This window comes from Kogia breviceps, chromosome 5 (genome assembly GCF_026419965.1).
Source record: "Kogia breviceps isolate mKogBre1 chromosome 5, mKogBre1 haplotype 1, whole genome shotgun sequence".
In the NCBI taxonomy this organism is placed as follows: Eukaryota; Metazoa; Chordata; class Mammalia; order Artiodactyla; family Physeteridae; genus Kogia; species Kogia breviceps.
The window spans coordinates 82,951,153-82,972,165 of NC_081314.1; the positions used below are offsets into that span (position 1 = coordinate 82,951,153).

General features: G+C 37.2%; 1 protein-coding gene across 3 annotated transcripts in view; it reads right to left on the bottom strand.

Moving 5' to 3' along the window:
* SLC15A2 (solute carrier family 15 member 2) overlaps positions 1-19,018 on the bottom strand; it is a 61,348-nt gene extending 42,330 nt beyond the window's left edge. For all 3 annotated transcript variants that reach the window (XR_010840752.1, XM_059064507.2, XM_067034469.1), the window contains exons 1-7: positions 18,829-19,018; positions 16,918-17,005; positions 16,176-16,317; positions 8,335-8,427; positions 7,138-7,237; positions 5,217-5,307; positions 4,855-4,932 (exon numbers count right to left, since the gene is read on the bottom strand). Coding sequence is in view for 2 of the 3 variants with exons in the window: in XM_059064507.2 (XP_058920490.1) it covers positions 4,855-4,932; positions 5,217-5,307; positions 7,138-7,237; positions 8,335-8,427; positions 16,176-16,317; positions 16,918-17,005; positions 18,829-18,966 (730 nt within the window). In the remaining variant the exon portion in view is untranslated. The remainder of the gene's footprint in view (positions 1-4,854; positions 4,933-5,216; positions 5,308-7,137; positions 7,238-8,334; positions 8,428-16,175; positions 16,318-16,917; positions 17,006-18,828) is intronic.
* Positions 19,019-21,013: the final 1,995 nt, after the last annotated feature.

Consider the following 21,013-nt stretch of genomic DNA (forward strand, 5'->3'; position numbering starts at 1 on the left):
CTCAGTCCTGTTCTCTTCTTCTTTTATCTGATGCCAAATTAAAATCTTTTTTCCAGGACCTGCCTAACAAGCCCAAACTCCTGGCATGGAAGGCCTTCCCAAATTCATTATTATCCTGGTGGTTATTATTATCATTAATGATTTCTTGAAGATTTATTGTTATATGTAAAGTGTTAGGCATTTTACATTCAGTACTGATTTAACCTGACAAAATATGTAATACTCTATTTTACACATGAAGAAATCAAGGATTAAAGAAATTAAGCAATTTGTACAAGAAAGTGCCAGAAACTGCATTTTTGACCTGAGGCCTGACTCAAGAATCTATACTATTAACCACCATAACGCACCTCATTCATTCATTCTTGCATTACACACTGTGCTAGATACTACTGGTAATAAAGATAAAAAAGAGGTGGCCCCTATCTGCAATGGAGCTCCCCCTCAACCTACCGCTTCCCACTTTACCTTTCATTATTCTCCATTTGGCACCTTATCCTCTAACCACTATTCATCATTCCTATGAAAAATCATTTTCTGTTCTATTTCTGTTCTTGAGCTCATTCTCTTTCCCTCAACGCCCATCTTTATCCTTTAACCACATCTCCACAGTTATCTATAGGTGAACTTAATTTTCTTATTTTCTCCTTTATTTTCCAAATTACCAGCAATGAGATATTACTTTTATAATTATAAAAAAGTATTTTTTTTTCAAGTTTATTAAATTTAACTAAAATCCGTGGGAAACCTCCATCTTGGTACCCTCCCAGATGTACTTTTCTCCTGAATGGACTTCCCAGCTCCAGCAAGATGCCCCTCTAGTAGATCTTCTACCCAAGATGCTTTTCTCAGTGACCAGTAGCAATTTCCAATATCCTTACATCCAGAATGCCTAAATCACCTTACTTTTCTCTATCTTAACTTTCTAATTTCTCCATTCCTCTCAGGCAGATTCACTCTACCACTTTTTCTTTATTTATCCTCTCAGTTTCCCCAAAGCTTCTCCAAATAGCACCTTTTACCTACCACAGCCTTCTTATTGTTGATAGAAAAAATAGTTCAGAGAAAGAATGCTAATCCTGGGAGACCAGTGGGCAGATAAAGAGGTATCTAGATAAGCAGAAGATTTTGGACAGGAAATAGACTGCTCTTGAAACTAAGAATGATCCTAGAAAGAGGCTGAAATTCTCAGGAATTCTGGTCTAAAAAGTGACAGTGAAGTGATAAAAGGAAGACCTTGACAAGTTCACACTTAAATTTCAAGGCCACTTAACTAAAGAAGATGAGTAGGGACCTTGAGTTTCTCTACCATCTCCTCCCACTAGTAGATGTTGCCTCTTACTTCACAAAGAAGATAGAAGGCTTCAAATGAAAACTCCCTCAACTTCTTGATACCAAATCTATTAACTTCTATATCCACACCCATCCTCTCCTCTCTCCATTTAGGTGAGGGTGATTGATGTTCCTCCTCCTGTAAAGGCAATTGTGCCATGTGTGCTTTCATACTGATTATCTTATTTTACATCTTCAACATGTTTCTTTACTGAGCCTTCCTAATGACATTCAAGCATGCTCAATATCCTCTCTTGACTCCATGCTGTCTTTCAGCTATAAATATTGTCTTCCCTTTCATCTCCCTTATTCACTTCCCAATTTACTCTAATTAGTCTCGAATCTCCACCAATCTACCATAGATGATATCATCAAATCAATGACCCTCTTGTTGCTATATTTAATGGACATTTTCCACCCTTACCTTGCTTTCCCAGTCAGTGACATTGGTTACTCTGAATGAGTCCCTTCTTGAAATTCTCTTGGTAGCCAAGATAGAACAACTATCACTTTGGCCATTCCTTCTTAGTCTCATTTGTGGGTTTCCCCTCTTTGCCTGTCTTTTTTTGTTGTTAACTGTTGAACCCTTTACCTAATTCAAATACAAAATTGACCCTTAACACATTTTCATTGTAAAGGAAATACAAGAACTTACAAGTAAATGCTGGCTTGTATAAAGGTATGCTCAACACTGAATAATCTCATTTAATAATATAAATACATAACAAAGAATTGACAATCTATATATTGGAGAAAATAATCATTATTAAGTTTTCATTACATTAAGACTCATTCCCATACAAATTTGAAACATTATTCTAAGGGTTTATTCCATAGAGATTGCCCCTTAGAGATTTGGTTCTGGCATTAATGAAATCACCCTGGTTCTCAAAATACGATGTTCTGTTTTCTGCCTCTCCGTTTGCACTGTTTTTTTCCTACCCAGAGAGCCATTCCCCAACTTTTCTTTTGTGAATCTTTATTTGAATAACTTCAGTGCAACCTAGTTACTCATGCCTTTGCTGCACTTCCTTGTAGATATCTTTATTTCTGCACTTATCACAGTGAACAGAACTTCATTGTTCACTTATCTGTATCTTCACCAGGAAAATAAAATTCCTTGCAAACAGATACCATAACTTGTTTATGTCTAATTCCTGGTGCTTAGATAATTTGACTGTCTTTTAAATACCGGTGTTCCTCAAGGTTCTATCCTTGCTGTCTTTTTACCTTACTCTTATTATCTCTTAGTTATTCCATCTATTTTCATGAATTAATTGCTATCCACATATTAATAGCTCCAGATCTTTATAGCCGAAACATTTCTTCTGAACTTTAAACCTGTATTTCCAAGTAAATGTTTGATACTCCCAATTAAATGTTCCAAGGACATCTAAAACGTAACGTATCCAAAACTAAATTCATTAGTATTGCCCCAAACCTATTCTTCCTTATTATCAGTTAATGACCCTACTATCCACCATTTGCTCAAGCTAGAACCCTACATTAAATCTTGGCTTATCTTCTCCCTTACTTTCACACATCTAATCATATCAAGTTAGTCAATTCTGTCAGGGCCAAGGAGGGTGAGCTAAGTGAGGCACTCACCTTGAGCACAAAATTTAAGGGAGTACCAAAATTCAGTAATCAAGACAAAGGGTATCCTTCTCTCACCCTTAACCCATTCTTTCTCCACATTACAGTCAGAAATACCACTGAAAAATAAAAATCTAACAATCATCCCTCTATTCAAAATCCTTTTGAAGCTCCCTACTAGTCTCCTGATAAAGTTCTAATTCCTTAGTAGGTTAAAAGGCCTTTCATTATCTAGTTTCTGTCAATTTCTCCTCTCTATCTTGCCATTTATGCTCCAGGCAATTTGAATTCCTTTAAGGCCTTCAAATATGTCATACTATTTCTCATCTCCTTGTCTTACAGATACTGTGTCCTATTTCTTTTTCACTTTCAATCTTTTCTTTGATTAATTTTTGAATTAATTTCTGCTAATCCTTTAGGTCTTACCTTACACATAATTTCTTTCCTAACCCTTGAAGTCTTAGTCAGATATCCCTCCTATGTGTTCCTATAGCTTTCTCTGTATTTCACCAGCTGTGACAGTGATCATACTATATTGAAATTTCCTGTTTTCTTATCTGTCTCCCTCCTCCTGCTGGACCAAATAAATTCTTTGAAAGCATGAATTCTGTAGCTATCTAATTCACCAGTGTGACCCCAATACCTAGCACAGAATCTGACACATAAACGGCTCATTAAGTCAATGTCTATCAAATTAATGAGTGAAAAAAATCAAATGAATAAATTAAATTATAGTGAAAAGTCAGAGAACTGACTTATTTATTAGTACCCAGAAAATTGAAGCAGCTGACTAATGATGACAGCTAATACTTATTTAACATTTCATAATTTACATTTCCATTATAGCATCTCTTTTGATCTTCATAATTACTCTGATATGTAACTAATATTATTGTGCAATGATGCAGTGAAAAAGACATAGTACTAATCAGAGGAAAATCAGGAAAATATTTGGCTTCAAAGGGAGAAGGAAGCAGAGAAATTATCACAGGGCTCCAGGATTTACGCATAAATTTCCTTGGAATTGGAATTGCAATCTGATATAATAATATCAGCCCCCCCCAACCCCCGGTAGAAAATAATCAGATGGAACATTGAGTCTCTGGGCTCTTTATCCTCTATTGAGCTCTTTATGTGTTCGACTGGATATCTTCCAGGGGGGGTGTCACCCAAAGGCTCAGTGTGAGAATAGGTTTCCAGGTCAATGATTAGAAACAATCATGTCCAAGTTTCCCCTTAGGCTGTATAAACTAAGCAACACACACATCCCCCTTCCACTTCCATTGCTGGGTTCCCTGTGGTAAAGAGAATGCCACTTGATCTAAACTGCATCAGTTTCCCCCTACTTATCCAACTCCTCTTATTCTCTTTGCTTAAGAGCAAACTTCTTGGGAGCATTGCAGAGCAGGGCAGAAACGGCTAAACCTAGAAGCTACTTTAAAAGGCCCAACGAATTTTAAAAGTCTTCCAATTACCAAATAAATAACCATCAGATGAAATAAGCTAGTTCAAAAGGAAGGATTAATTATTTTCCTTGCTTCATTATATACTGTAGTGTAGATCAGTACATCTCAACCTTGACTACACATTAGAATCACCTAGATACTTAAAAAATTACAGATGCCAAGGCCATATCCCACAGAGATCCTGATTTAATTAGTCCAACATAGGGTCCAGGGATCAGTCTTTTTAAAAGCTCTCTAGGAAACTTCTTAATAGTTATGTAAACTTGGGCACTTTTTCTTTAGGTTTCTGACTTTATTCAGTTAATTTATCTCCAACGTCTAAGGAAAACCCCTACAATAACACTTACCTAATAGGTTAGTGTGAGGACTGAATGAAATAGTTTGTGTAAAGTGCTTACATCATGCTTTACATGTGGAAGGCATCAGTGGCTATTAGTTTCCTTTGCCCCACTGCACTTACCAAGAGCTATCACCATAAGCAATCCTGGAACTCCAAAAGCCAATGCATAGCAGTCTTTCCCAAAACACTGCACATCTCCTACAGGAAAACAAAACAAAACAAAACAAATTAATCCTGAATCTTAAGTCTTTGATGTTCATTCTGTAAGCTCAGGTTTTTGAGGTCATAAACATAGCCACCCTCTTTCTTCCCATCACCTAATCCACAATCCTTCTTTTGGGCCAGACAAGGCAAGATTAAAAGAAACTCTCTCAGATTTTCAAACCCTTATAAAAGGAGAAGATGGATAGGAGGAAGACTTGAACAGATTTCTGGCTGGCCAGAGTAAAGCTTATACAGAGTCCCTCAGAAAAGATCCCAACCTCTCAGCATGGGTGTGACAAATGTAGAAATCAAGCTCCCTGCATTGATGGAGAGGTAGAAGACTGAGAAGTATCTAGTCCGTTCCTCTGCCTGAAAAAAAAAAAAAAAGACAAATCATCAGTGCAATATGCCTCCTAGCTCCACCCCCCACCTCATGTTCAGACTAAGCGAGAGGTACATACACAGAGACAGATTCAGGCACTGCCTCTGTGAATGTGTATGTGAATATCATATTAGACATTTTAACACATATCTCGCTGACCCCAGACAAACATTTCCCTATCTTTCAAACCCTAGTACAAGCATCTTTAACATTCTTTTACCCCTTTATCTTGGCAAAAATGATCATCTTGTACACTATGCCTCTGTACTGTGTCCTATACATATCTATTCTAATATTAGTTTCTTTGCATTAAATGTCTGTTTCTTTCTGTAGGTTGAGTTCCTTTAGGGCAGAAATTGTATCTTATTATTTTCTGTAATCCCCACTAGCATAGTACCTATTATACTACAGACAATAAATGTTTATTAACTGAATTTATTAAGTGAATGAGTGACTAAATTAAATAATTGATTTTGTGGAATGTGTGGTAGGAACAGGACTAGAACATGGGACAGTGGAGTAAATTGTCCTTCAAACAGGATAATGTACCTAATGTTTATGGGAAGTCTGCCAAAGAGTACAAAAGGATGTCTGTGGGCTTGGAAATGGCTGGTGGAAACCTGGAGGTGGGTTTGTACTATTATTGAAATATCTTTGTGGAGCAGTTACAAAATGAAGCAATTTTCAAATACAGTTGCTGATGCTTTATTCATTGTGCACTTCTGTGCTTCATTCTGACAGCCCAGATCTTTTCCTGATACATCACCACAACCCTCATTTTCTATTTATGGTGTATTTTGCTTCCTCTTCTTGTCCCCATTTAAACTCATTATACCAATCTATGTGTATAGTGCATTGTGCATAGAATCCCACTTGCCAGAGGTTGGTTATTTCTCCAACGTCAGCAAGCAGTTATGATCTATGGACCCTCAGGCAGATAAAGAATATAAAATAACTCAAATGGTCTGAAGAGTTAGACACATGAAGGAAGACAGGACACAGAGAAAGAAAAGAGTGAAAACCCAGAAACAATGGTAACTAGCGACAGAGAGGGAATAATACATGAAGACAGCCAAAAAAGAAAACTGAGAAGTAAAAAGAGGAAGCTAGAAATGTTGGCTGATCTAAGAATAGACTACTTCCCTTGCCTAGTTGCCACTGCTTCCTTATACAGGCCCCTTTTTACCTTTATTCATACTGTTTTCCCCTCCCACTGTCAGTGGCAAGTATTTAGGAAAAGAAGGAATGATCATCCAGACAGGTTCATCTAGAGAAACTCATTCTGTTTTATTCCAAATGGTCTTTTCCCCTTTCATAGAATCTCAAAGCTAGAGATGCTTAAATCATCTCTGTACTACTCATCACCTCCCATTCCCAAAGTGATTATCATGTATCTTAAGTACCTCAAGTGAGAGTAAACTCACTACTTCCAACTATTTGAAGTTTTTCTTTCCATCAAGCCAGAAGCTAGCTTCCTATAGCTTTCAGCCATTGATCTTTGGTTTCATTACTGACATCCTTCAAATATCTATAGACAGCTAAAATATTCTCTTTAATTCTTATCTTATCCAGGCTATAAATATTTCCATTTCCCTCAACCTTTCTTCATAAGAGCATCCTTTAGTCCATCTACCACCCTGGTCACTTTCCTTTGAAATGTTGCAGTTTTTCCCTCTATTAATGACCAGTACCCAGCACTGAACAGAGCTCCTTAGATATGATCTGACTAGTGGGTCACTTCAATCTTGGCAAATGGTTATCTGCCATTTGATGCCTGCTCTACATTCTTGAAAACACAGAAATTACAGGACTCTTACATGTTTTTCTTCAAACTGGTCTCCACCAAAAGCTGCCACACAGGGTTTGATACCTCCTGTCCCCAAAGCTATTAGACTCAGGCCGACCATTGATAGGACTCTGAAATGGAGAGGTGAGAGTACTAACCACATTGAAACTAAACACAACTGTAGAAATGAAATATAGAGCTACAAGAGGAAAAAAAATGTGTACAAGGATAAAGACCTCCTTCACATTTCTACACTGTGGGCATTTTCCATATGCCTTCAATCCTAGAGGAGACTCAGGTACACTTATAATCCTTGAGTTTCTGCCAGAAAGTATACATTACATGGTGAGATTTGTCCCTGATAGTTTCATTTACCCCTTGTGCACAACAGATAGAAGCAGATACTGAAAGAACTCCAAAGTTAAAGCACTGGTTCTCATTCTTGTCTTAGTCAAAGGGACACTTCAATAGAATGACTTTGTGAACCCTTATCCCACATATCCTTAGTAACCACAAAATAAAATGTTAAACTAGTAATAACTAATAGGAGAGTCACTGATTTCTAAGGGGACAACAATAAGGAGGTATCTAATATTTATTAAATTTCAAACAAAATTGTTAACTCATTGGAAAATACACATATAGGCATAGTATAAACATGAATATGTATGACCTGCTTCTTGAACAACTCTAATCCTCTCTACTGACTGAACCAACAGACATCAGAATCTATCAAGAGTCTCTGGCATCATAAACATCAAGAGCTTAATAAAGAGTGATAGAGCAACTGGAATATATGGAACTACACATAAATGAAAATAATCCAAGCTTTGAAAATGAATTCTACAATGTATTATAAGGAAATATCACAGACTTTTTTTTAAACTCTGGTAAAGGTACAATGTGTGGATGGGTGAATAGGTGAGGGACTATGGGGGGCATGAAGGTTTTAATGTCTTCAAGCACATGAAGAGTTTTCATGAAAAGGATACTAACTGGGCATTCTACTAGTCCCCAAATATTTAATAAAAACAAATGAGCTCAAATAAAGCAGGAAAGAGTTCAACTGGTCAAAGTTTTTTCCTTAAGCAATTTGGTATTAAAACAGATTGGAAAATAAAGGGACATCATTGGTAAGAAGACAGAAAAACATCTGTAATGAATGTGTCAGACATTTACCTGCCCAATGGAGGAAAAGTGGTTTAGTTTATTCCATGATTTTACTCACGTGTGTAACATTTGTCCCCCCAGTATTGGTAAGGCACCCATGGACTTGATCACATGGCCAAGCACATACACCAAGGAGAGATAGATGATTGTCCTGTTGAGAGAGTTAAATCAGTCAGTCTACAAACAGAATTCAGAGATTTGAGTAATTACAGACTCAGAGTTCATACTGTTCTCAGTGCCAGGATAAATGGAGCAGCAGGAGGAGGGGGTGGAGGAGGAAAGAATTACCTGAGATATGCAAATAGAAATAAAAATGGTGAATGAAACAAACAGTCTAGAAAAAGAGACAGTAACTCTTTACCCTGTAGGGTTAGAGATAATGGACATTCCTTTCTCATACCTGCTCTCTCTTTTCCCTGACTACCCCACACAAACACAGAGTACCCCTGATCTTGTGTAGATATGTCATGACCAGGTTGGATTTGTAGCCAGCGATAATGTTTTAAGTAAGGAGAACCAGAAGAACAGGTTACTTTGACCTGAGGTTTCTTCCAAGGAATGTCTTTGGCTCTAGAAACTCATAAGGGTCAAGAAAGAATGTCACATAAACAGGAAAAAAGGGATGGTTAACACAAAGAACTTTCTCTAAACACAATCACTGGGATATATAGAGAAGTAAAGGGCTCTCAGGTTCAGTCTGAATACTTGGGTTAATTGTAATCCCCACCACAATTTCCTCATGGACAATTTCCCAAGGGTAAGAAAGGAACCAGGGTCTTTGAACAGACTGTCCAGTGATATAGCTCATGCAGTTGATAGGAACTTGTTGTCATGTTGTTTTTCAAAAAAATCTGAATGACAAACAGGAAGTAGAAGAGTGAGGAATTCCAGTAAGAACATATGTAGAGATATACACAATGAAACATGGCATACTACCAAATAAACAATGTGTATTATTTGTATTAGGACACCAGTATTCTCTTTATATATAAGTAGAATATTAATACTAGAAGGAACCTTGGAAATTATATAGCTTACTTCTGTGATTTTGAAGTGTTATATGCTAATGTGGAATATAAAGAATGGAATGAAGGTAGCAGAGAGAGGCCGGAGATGTCAGAAATCTCAGAATGTGGATTTCTCATTCTAAATGCCTAATCTTCCTAGGTTGGCTCTCCAGGGAAGGGATCTTAGAGGGTTTATAATGGGAAGCAGGGGATAAGAAAGCTGAGTGACTAAACCAGGGCTAATTAATATTAGGGGAGGGGGCAGCCTTTTCCAAAAGGCCTTGTAGTGTCTTCTGGAGATAAGTTCCCATCATGGGAATAAAAAGAATGAATAGAAAGAAAGGGAATAAAAAGGGACTGAAAAAAAGGCCAACAACTATGAACACAAAATAGATGATCTATGCTAAACCATCACAGAGAAAAAACAAAAGGAGTCTGAGCTGGAGTGATAGTTTGCATTGGGAGAACAGGGCAATATCAGGTTGTTGGACTAAATGAATGAGAGAAGTGTAAGTGCCTTAAAAGGAAAACAGGCAACCTTCTAGGTGAAAGATTCAGGGAATTAGTCTAGAATGTGAAGAATATAAGACAGGAAGCTAATGGCAGAGAACTTTAACAGAAGGAGAGAGAAGTCAAGAGAGACTTGGAAATTCTGCATTGGAAATGGAGTCATTGGGGTCATTACAGTCCCAGCCACAGGACACAGATCTGTTTTAGATAGACTTGACCAATCTTCCATTTGCAAATGAGGAAAGTGAAATCCAGAGAAGTCAAAGGATATTTTTAAGGTGACATTCTAATTAGTATTAGGATTAGGTCTAGAACTTCTACTTTCTTACAGCCCAGCATTCCTTCAGTTTTATCATGAACAAGTTAATGTGGAAAAAGGAAAGGGAAGAGAAAGAAGTTTTAAATTTTATTTAACTGTAAGAATATCAAAAGCCAGAGACATTTTTAATTAAAGCTTAGGAACTGAGGAGTATGTGCAGTAGGCATATATTATTATACATACTTCCTCTGATGGCAGAAGAAGAGACCTAGCATAAAGAGGGTCAGCTCTGATGAGACAAAAAAAAAAAAAAAAAAAAAGTGGGGGAAGGACACGCTATAGACCCACTAAAAAAAAAAAAATAGAAATTGTAGAGAAGACATCCCAAAGCATGTTTGGCAATAAACACATTTAAGAGAGTGGCTTTTAGTGATTGCCATGATCAGGAGTCCAGAGTGACAGGCACATGTCACAAGGTAAAAACCAACACTAGGGACTATGACTAAAAATGTTATTCTCTCTTAAAAGCAACTATGCATCAAAAATTGCATCTGAGCATGTAATTAACCCTCTCAGTAGATGTTTATAGAAATCATAAAAAGCCAGTGTCCATGCTTAAAAATTTTCTTTTCCATTGTATATCCACTGGCTACTCTTTCCTGTGTATAGCCCTGAAGGAAGGTTCACCTCTTTTCTGACACAGGGAGTTCCTTATACAAGAGTCAGGGACCCTGAGTATCCATTTTCTCTTAACAAAGCTATGATTCTGGGACTGCAAACAGAGGAAGCACTTTTAATAGAAGTCGTTTACTAAGTTCAGATGTTTCTAATGTTATAGGATGTTTTTCATCCTGAAGATAACATCTGAAGGAGAGGAGTTTTAAATTCTTATGTTGCTGTCATCATTGTTTTTGTACATGTGAGCTCACACACACCCCGTTAGAACAAGTTACTCATGTTTTCTCCAACTCACTTTCTCTCAGAAAGAGATAGCAATTAATCCCCCAAAGAGTTTTGTTATTTAAAAAGCAACCACAGGGCTTCCCTGGTGGCGAAATGGTTAAGAATCCGCCTGCCAGTTCAGGGGACACGGGTTCAAGCCCTGGTCCAGGAAGATCCCACATGTCACGGAGCAACTAAGCCTGTGCACCACAACTACTGAGCCCATGTGCCACAACTACTGAAGCCCATGCACCTAGAGCCCGTGCTCCGCAACAAGAGAGCCACCACAAAGAGAAGCCTGCGCACCGCAACGAAGAGTAGCCCCCGCTTGCCGCAACTAGAGAAAGCCTCCACACAGCAACGAAGATCCAACACAGTCAAGATAAAGATAAGATTGGAGCTGATTTCTTTTATTTGCTTTGGTGTTTTCAAGGCAGGAAATGCTTTCAAATCATTTTCTGTGTATAATCTGAATGCAGGTAAAGAATTCCTCAACTTATCAGAATGCTAATTAAATGTAATAATAATTTGTGTAACCTGCTGTGATACTAAAGTGGCTAATGACAGTCACTTGGGTTTCCAACCAGGAAGGGTTTGTTTTAATGCACATGTCTAATTTAAGAAGTTCACTATTATCACGTAATATTGTCGTTTGCTTGAAATAGTGCAAAGCTAATAGTTGACTGATCACTCCTTAAGAATTTATGGTTTCTTGTAAAATCAACAGAGAATCTATTTCCAAAGAAAGAAATATCAAAATTAAGTAATTTTAAAATTTATGGGGAAAGTATCTCAGGCAACTTATAACAATTCCTAGATTTTTTTTTTATTAGTCCATGATGTTTTCACAGTAAGAAAGGCTCTAAATTTATAGATAAATGCTGGGCCTGCTACCTTAATATCTGAGTGTGGTTGCCCTGGATGCAGTGCAGAGGATACACAGAGGCTATAATTTCGTGCTCCAAGAGAATTAATGGTGGAAAGTTACATGATGCTCAAATAGCTCCTTCCTTAGGAAAAAGGAAACTATACAGAAAGTCACACACCTAGCAGAATCTATTGGAACCTTGGGACTTAGATATTTTTATAATCCTATTTCTTTTTTTAAAGAGCTTCAAAAAATCATTTTGTTCAAAAAGAGGAAATATTTTCTTTACTTTAAACAGACAGAACTTTTCTCATATTTTCACAAATGTCAGTGTTCTTCTATTTCAGGAATTAATTTAAAATGTTGTCATCAAATAAAAATTCCCATATTATTTTAAAATATTTCTTCTATTATTATCAAGTGTCAAAGGTAATCAAGGCTATTACTCTTGAGGCACAAAGCAGATGTCGACATAAGAATGCTCTTTGTCACTACCCCTTATTGTCGTATGCCATGGTACCAGGCAGAACTGCTGAAATCCCCACCCCCCCAGTGATGTCTCACCCTAATCTCTGGAACCTATGACTATAATGAGATGTCACTTTTTAAATTATGTTATATTATATGACACAATTGACAGTAAGATAGTGAGATTAACTAGATGAGCCTGATCTAATCATATGAGCCCTTAAAAGCAGAGACTTTTCTCTGGTAACAGAAGAGGACGAGATTCAAAGTTCGAGAAGGGTTTGATACACCATACTGATAGCCTGAATATGGAAAGAACCACGTGTCAAGGAAAGGGGACACCTCCACCTGAAAGATGGCAAGAAAATAAGCACTTACAATGACAAGGAAATGAATTCAGCCAACAACAAATGAGGCTGGTGGTAGATTACTCCCCAGAGTCCAACCTAGGAGAAACCCAGACCTGTGAGCCAACTGACTGGCTCCAACTTCTCACTTACAGAATTGTGATATAATAAATGAATCTGGTTTTAAGCGGAAAATAAATAAATTTATTTTTTAAAAGTAGCTGAAGTAGAGATTAAAAAAAAAAAAAGCAACCACAATACTCACAACAAAATAAGTCATCTTCACACCTGCCCACACCTACCTCAGTCTTGTGCTTACATTTGAGTATCTGAGGGTGAATAAATTTATTAATTGAAACACTTGCTGTGGGCCTGTTATGTACCAGGCACTGTTCTAGGTACTGTGGATAAAAATATAAATGAGACTTTGTCTTCTAAGTGTCTGAAGAAGGTATTTGATTCATATACAATAGTTATGATAAGACAGAGTTTGGTAAATGTCACATGAGGGTAAAAAATAAGGAGTTCAGAGAACTTTAGATTACTTCTGGCTAGTGGTGAAAGGTGAGGGGCAGAGAATACTCCATTGCATAGGTGGAATTTGAACTGAGCCTTAAAGTGTTTGGACATAGAAGGCTGGGGAGGAAGGAGATTCCATGAAGTAGAAACTATGCAAACACACATGGAAAAGAAATGTCCCTGGTTATCATTAGGTAAATATTAGTATTTGGTTTTTCTCTAGTGTACATTTTTGAAAGGGAGTATGACAATAAGAGCAGAAAGGTAAGTTGGATGAGATTAGTAGGCAGTGTGTTAGCAGAAATTTTTGAGCAGAGTAGTAATATGAATAGAGATTTCTTTTAGGAAGATTAATTTGACAGTAGTGCATAGACTCAATTGTGAACAAAAGATATGGGAAGCAATGAAAACATCGTACACATCCATTTCAATAGCCCAATTTAGAGGCTAATGAAAACCAAAACTAGAGTAGTGGCGATTGATGGCCGTGGGATTCAGTGTTGAGGAGGGAGAATGTGAGAGAGATTATAGAAATAGAGCTGGCAGAATTTGAAAACTGATTGGATGTGGGAGTATAGGAAAGCTAGGAGAGAGGACAAGGTGGGATATCCAGGAGATGAATGCTAATGTGCAGTTATAATGCATAAGGGCGCTTGAGTGACAGGGTAAGATTACAGAGTTTGAGAAGCCATTATCATACAGGTAAAATTGACACCGCAGAGCTTGCTGAGGGAGAATCTGGAGAAAGGGAAGAGGGTAAAAGGTATATACTGGGGAAATGCCTATATTCAGGAAAGAGTAAAGTAAACAAAAAGCAAAAGAAAAGCCAAATGAGAAAGAATCCACAAAAGTAAAAGAAGCAGAAAATACAGTGTTAGAGAAGCCCAGGAAGTTTCAAGAATTTAGGAGTGATAACAGACTAAAATGTTAAAACACGTTCAAAGTGAATAAGAATTTAGAAAAGACCACTGGGTTTGATAATAAAGAGATCATTACCAGTGATCTTAGAGAGAAGAATTTCAATAGGATAAAAAGATGACATACTATATATTATTTCACTTACCATAATCTGCTTTGTATTAAAGCTAGTTAAATATGAACAACATGAAGCAGGTATTATGTCTTACTCATCTTTTTATCCCTCACGGTTCTTTGGACAAATAGAGGTTGCTCAATAAACATTTACCAAATTAAACTCGATCGGCTTAAGTTGAATCTAATTGGATTCTACTGCACTGCATTACAGTACTCTACCCTAAGGAGCGATAATGAAGAGTGAGAAAGGAAGGCAACAAATAATAAGTGATTCTTTTAAAAATCTGAAAGTAGTGGTAATCAGACAAAGAAGATAGAAAAAGAAAGGTTAACAATAATTTCGTTTGTTTAAAGGTCTCATATTTGCCCTTGCTTCAGGTACAGGACAAGAGGAAGAATTTGAAGGAAAGAGACAGAGGTATTGAGGGTACAAAGACACCAAGGAGAGTGATCTAGGTGACAGTGATACATTTGTAAAAATTCATCCAGCTGTACATTTAAGACTTCTGGATTTGTGTACTTTATGTAAGTTATACCTCAGTAAAAATAAATTCAAAAAAATTTAAAAGTAACTCATAAAGGATTGAGATTGAGGGCATAAGTGGAGGTTGCTAAATTTCCTCTGAAAGTCAGGAAGCTATTGCTTACCAAATCTCAGATCTATACTTTTTCAATCTTAAAGGAAGTCATTTTAAAAATAAATAAAATTACTATGTGATATATGTGAGTCTTTTATTCTATAACTGAATGAAGACTATATACCATGGTTTATACTTTCTTTCTGCACATAGTGCCAACCCTCTATCTGGATGGACTTAGTAACTACTACCACATAAGGAGCAAACATAGATCTCAGCCACCTGCCATACCTTTCCCAAGGCAAGAAACTGTGTTTAGTACTAAGTTGTGGTTGTAGCGCTATATTGGGTGCTGATTAAAAACTTTAGAAGAATGAATATATCTAGGCCAAAGTGAGATAGAAACCAATGTTTACTAAAGAGGATTCCTTGGAACACTAGGTCCACAAGAAATCCTGAAAAAATATTCCACGGTTAAATAAGTTTGGAAAATACTACATACTATAACCTCCTCTTGGATATTATATAGTATGAATTCACATGTTAAAGGCTATAAGAAGTCATGCAGTAAAGATACCTTTTTAGCTTTATTCAGCCTAGCATTTTCCAAACTTATTTGACTATGAGAGCTTTATGTTCCCACATAACATTCATTAGATCCTATACAACCAATTTTCAGCAGAATGCACTTTGAGAAATGCTAATTTAGACAATTCCATAGATGACAAGTCCACAGAAAATACCTGAGTGATGGATATCTAAGAGCCATCTCTAGCCCATGAGGATGATGTTACAGGGGACAAAAATAACACTATCCCAAACATATCTCTTGGTGCTATTTTCAGGGACTTAAAAGATACTGAACTGAATAGACCATCAGTCTAACTCATGAAGATATTATTATATTGTTAAGAAAGAAACTACAGAAGGAGGTTAGAGAAGAGAAACAGAGATGGTAAAAGAGCTAAAAAGAGGGATTCATAAGAAGATAGTAAAAGTGTTGGGATGACTCAGTCTAGAGAAGAGATGGATAGTATATCAAATAACTACACTGAATTATAAATTTTCTTGTGGGTAGCAATCTCTATCACCTGAGATCAGAACAAGAACTAGTCTTAAATTACAGAATGGAAGATTAAAATTAGATAAAAGAAAAACACCCTGCTGACTGAAAAGGGTATAAAAATATTGGAAAAAACTGAGAATGAAGAGACAAAACCTTTCTGTATTGTCAGTCTGAGAGAGATTCTTATTTGTCATGGATGACATAATTATGTTCCTGCTTGGAAGCAAGAGGCTAGAAGTGATAGTCTCTGCACAATTAATACGTGCAGCTTCTTGGACTGTGACCTCCCATCATCCTTACTTGAATTTTCCCAACCATGAGTCAGCAATGGCTGCTCCCAGGATGGGAGTGAAATAACAGAGGCTGCTGAAGGCATGGTATACAGATGTGGAAGTGTCTTCACTCCAGTGCAGGAAATACAGGAAATACAGGGTCAGCACAGCTGAAGCAAAAAAAGAGAGACAAAACAAAATAGATGCATTAAAATGATTTATGGAGCAGAAGAACATTTGATATGGTCTTTGAAGTTGATCTTGACCTTCAACACTCCTATCAGTGAAGTGATGAGGGGTGATTGCTGGGCAGTAGAAGCAGGGCCCCTTGGAGTTGTGGGAGTGAATGGGGCTATGCTTAGTATACAAATGCAATACTCCTCCCTTCAGTCTATGTGTACATAGCACCATTTAGGCCAATCCAAAAGATAACATGGGGCTTCTAATATCCCTTCCTTCTCCTTCCCAGCAATGATATAACCCATAGACCCGAGGAACAGAAATGAAGAATGGAATGTCTATGAGAGTTTTTCCACTTATATTCTCATAGGCTGTGTTCTGATTTCCACTTGGCCTTTCTGTTCTTGGCCTGTATGAGTTAGCAGGTGAAATCCCATGAGGCATTTTTTGGAAGTCTTCACCAAAGGAAAGGACCAATTGGATGAAGGCAGAAAGAGTAGATAAGGGAAATAAGTGCATATGAGACAGGTTGTTACAAACATGGGGTGAGAGTGAGTGGAGAAGAGTAGGACTCGGGGACACAAAATTACCTTTCATGCCATAATAGGAAAAGCGCTCACAGAATTCATTCACCACAATGAAGACAATACTCAGTGGATAGTTGGAGCCACAGATTTTCTAAGAAACAAAAAGGCAATGGTTCAAGCATAAACTATATTTCCCTGTTTAAACCATTAGATTGCTCCACAACAGGAAAAAATCATTTATCTTAAGTTGCCATGATAGGTCATGTGAAACAATGGCCCCTGCTCTTCATGAAACAGCCAGTATCACACAAAAAGTGCTTGCATTACTGATTTAGCAGTGAGAAGCTATTCTGAACATCACTTTGTTCCTCAATTCATTTAACATGAAACTGCTCAGGCATTCCTTGATACTAGACACCAGAACCTGTTCATCTTCCCACAAGTACTGGATAGGGGTTCTGGGTAGGAGAATAATCATACTTATTTTCAGAAACAGAACAAAGAGTTGGCCTCTGGAGCACCTGATGTCCAGGCTGTCACACTCAGATGTCAGTATCCTGCTTAGCTCCACTGTGCGGATTAACCTTTCTGTTCCCACTTGCCCCATTCACTGTGCTGGGAGAAATCCTAGCAATATGAAGGCTTCCCATTCAGTGGCTACTGAAGCCAGGCACAGAGCCCCATACAGATTCCTAAAGGTAAGATGATTGATCACCTTGACCTTGGGCAGAGAGTTCTTAAATCTTGTCAAATTAAATGTCCATTCTTTCTATGAAAGAGAGATTCTATAACATTTTCATGTTAATCCTTTTGGGCATTAAAAGGACTACGCTATTTCATGCACTGTATCAGTCAGAATAAAAGGAACATCATGTTTTATTTCAAATCCCTACCCATTATGATAGCCCAGCCAATATGAGAAGGGGATGGAGATATGTGTCCTTGGTTCAATCAAATCTTATCATGAGATTTTTATTGCCTTTTCTTATTCATAAGATGTACATACATCTTCGTAAGCAGCCTCAAATTCTTTGGGACCAGAAAATGTATAACTAAATAAATTAATATAGTCATTCTTTTATCCACATGGATATATAAAAACAACCCTCCAAAATATTAATATATATTAACGTATGATAAAAACTTGCTTGAAAGACAATATGAATTAGTCTTATTACCTTCCCAGCTCACAGCTCGAGAATCACGCAACCTAAAGTTTAGTTAACACATTTCTACTAGCTATGTAACACTGTCACTGGCTGTGTTAACATACTGATCCAGGCCATGTCACTACACTTGGCTTTATACTTCAGTTTTGTTATTCCAAAGAAACTACCACCTCTAGAATACTACTAGAGTTACCTCTTAGCCTGTAGTAAGAATTCAGTAAATACTGGCTAGTAAGTCTATATCCTCTTCATTTACAGGATTTTGATATGAGGATTGAATAAAAATTGGGAATGGGAAGTGCTTTAACAAGTGTATAAAGTAAAACATTATTATTACTTCCTTGTTTCTCTGTCTTCCACTGTAAACTGGAACATAGTAACAGAGACTAAATCTATTCTCAAACTTCTCTTGGTGGTCAGCATAGATTCTGTGCACAGGGGAAACTAAGGGCTGAGATTTTTTTTTGGTGAAGAAAGAACAATCACACACAGTTCTCCAGAAAGAAGTACTTGCCAAGTTTCCCTGGACATTCAAATTGCTTTTTCTGCACCTCAGAGAAACTCAGAATATACAATGAAATACAGCCAAGTCCTGGATACCAACTGAAGAACTCTGACTACCTCTTCCTGCTGCTTCCTCTCCTAAGTTAAAGGAAACTTCTGTTTAGGTTTGGTTTACAGGTTAATTCTAACTCCAAGTTTTTATACTGTAACACAGCTCAGCGTGAAGCTCCAGGGGCCAAGGAGGAGAACCAAAAGAGTAAGTCTGTTCCTACCAGAGACAGAACTGAATCTGAGGACTCACCGGAGATGGCTTCTTTGGAAAGCTGGGGGGTCGAGGTGGTACCTCTTCAGGGCAGACAGGTAAAAAAGGAGTTTCCTTGAACTCATTTTTCTGGAAGAGATTCATGGCTGGCTCCTTACTCTCTCTCTCTTCAAGCATTTGGCTTCAGTAGGCAGTTGGGACAGCTGCCAGGCTACTGTGAAAAGGGGGACTGGGAGGGGAAGAGGGGGTGGCTTCAGCAACTAGGTTTAACCCTGTGGGTGTCAGGCGTCAGCAGCCGCCTGCAAAGCAGAAAGCTATAGAAAAAGAAAGGACTGGGTCTCAGAGACTAGTTCAAAAGAACTAGTTTATGTTTATGTCACAGGGAAGTGAGAATAACACATCATGGGATGAGACAGTATAATGCTGGAAAACTTCAAATGAGTGAAAATTAGTTAAGAACACAATGCCTGGAGCATAGCCTAGAGCAGATTTTGAAATCGATTTCAGGGTAATAATAGCTACCATTTATTGCACACCTATTGTGGGGAAGGTTTATACACACACACACACACACACACACACACACACACACAATTATATCTACATGTTCTAATTCTTACTACTATCCCCATTTTATAGGAACTAATGTCCCAAGAGGTTATGTAATTTGTGCAAAGTCATGTGGCCAGTAAGTGGCAGATCTGGAATTTTCACTATGCCACTACAGATTAGTATCAGTAATGCCTGTGGTCATTACTTAGGAATGGAAACTATGGAAATAAAAACATAGCAATGTAGGGGAGATGAAATACATTGAAGAGGGAAAGTTATCTCCAAACAGAATTTGGAGAGATACAAAAAATGTTGATTTTTGGTTTTCAACATAATAAAGTTCAACTAGAAATGCCTTATAAGCAATTAAAGAGGTGGAGCTGAAGAAAACAAAAGGAAAGGGTTGGTGATGTACATTTGGGAATCATTCTTCTCCTTTGCTAAATTCATTCCCTGTGTTTTCATTTTCTCACTTCAAGATGAATCCATCATTTCATTAGTAAATAAAATTTAATTTGTGTAAAAATTATGAGCCAGTTATTTTCTAGGAACCATTATAAACATCATGTTTCTTAATTTTCAGTGAATGGACTCCCAAATGATTCCAGAATATAATATTTAGTTCTTATCAGAGGAGGAACAAGAACAGAGGTGACAATGATAGATACATTTTAGACAGTATTACTTTTGCTAAGTCAAAGAGGTAAAGGAACAAGAGAGTACGGTTCCCATCAAGATGTCAATCAAAAGAAAAAGGAAAAGAATGGCTAGAGAGCAATAAGAAAAATGAGGACTAAACCAAAAAAGAAGTCAGGAAACAGGAGAATGAATTATTTTATTTTAGAATATGAGAACCTATGACTATCCCTCATAAAATTCTTACATTACCTATTTGAGTTGTTGACAAATAAGACCAGGAGAAATTCTACCCTTTCCTCCCTAAACTCCATCTTAAACTTTGACCTTGTTTTCCCAGCTTCTATTCACTCCTCCTCCTGCTTCTCTCCCACCAACCTTTACCCAAAGAAGGGTCCACTTCATTTGTTTGTGACATTAATGATTAAGCTACAGTTATTCTTTCAGGAAGCACTGCCCTTTCTGACCTAGTTTGGTTAATGACTCTGGATACAAAACAAATGAACAGTCAAAACTTACTAGTCAAGTTAACCACTAGAGGCACAGAAGCTTTTAAGATCTAATTATATCACTGGCTCCCCCTGCTCTGGCCTTGTACCTCTGGAATAGCATTTGATCTCTCAGAGCAGATGGAATAGCACCGGTAGGCAAGGCACCAATTCATTTGTGCTTATAGATGCTCTAAATACCAGACTTTAGAGTATCGGCATTGGTTCTCTGATAACTCGTTTGTTTAAGTGAAATTCTTCTTTTGATTATGGCAATACAATGCTAGCATTTATAAAATCAAATAGTATCAGAGATGGAAGGAATCTTAATCTTGTCCTACATAAACTAAACTTCCCTGATGCTAAAAATCACTTAGGGATATATATAATTACATATATATTTATATTTGTATATATACTTATAACTACAAATTTTCACAGCAATTCACACACACACCACACACAATTTACAGGCCTTTGCTTTGAAAAGTCTTATTCAATAGATCTAAGTAGGTATCTAAGAACTTGTATTTTTAATAAGCATCTCT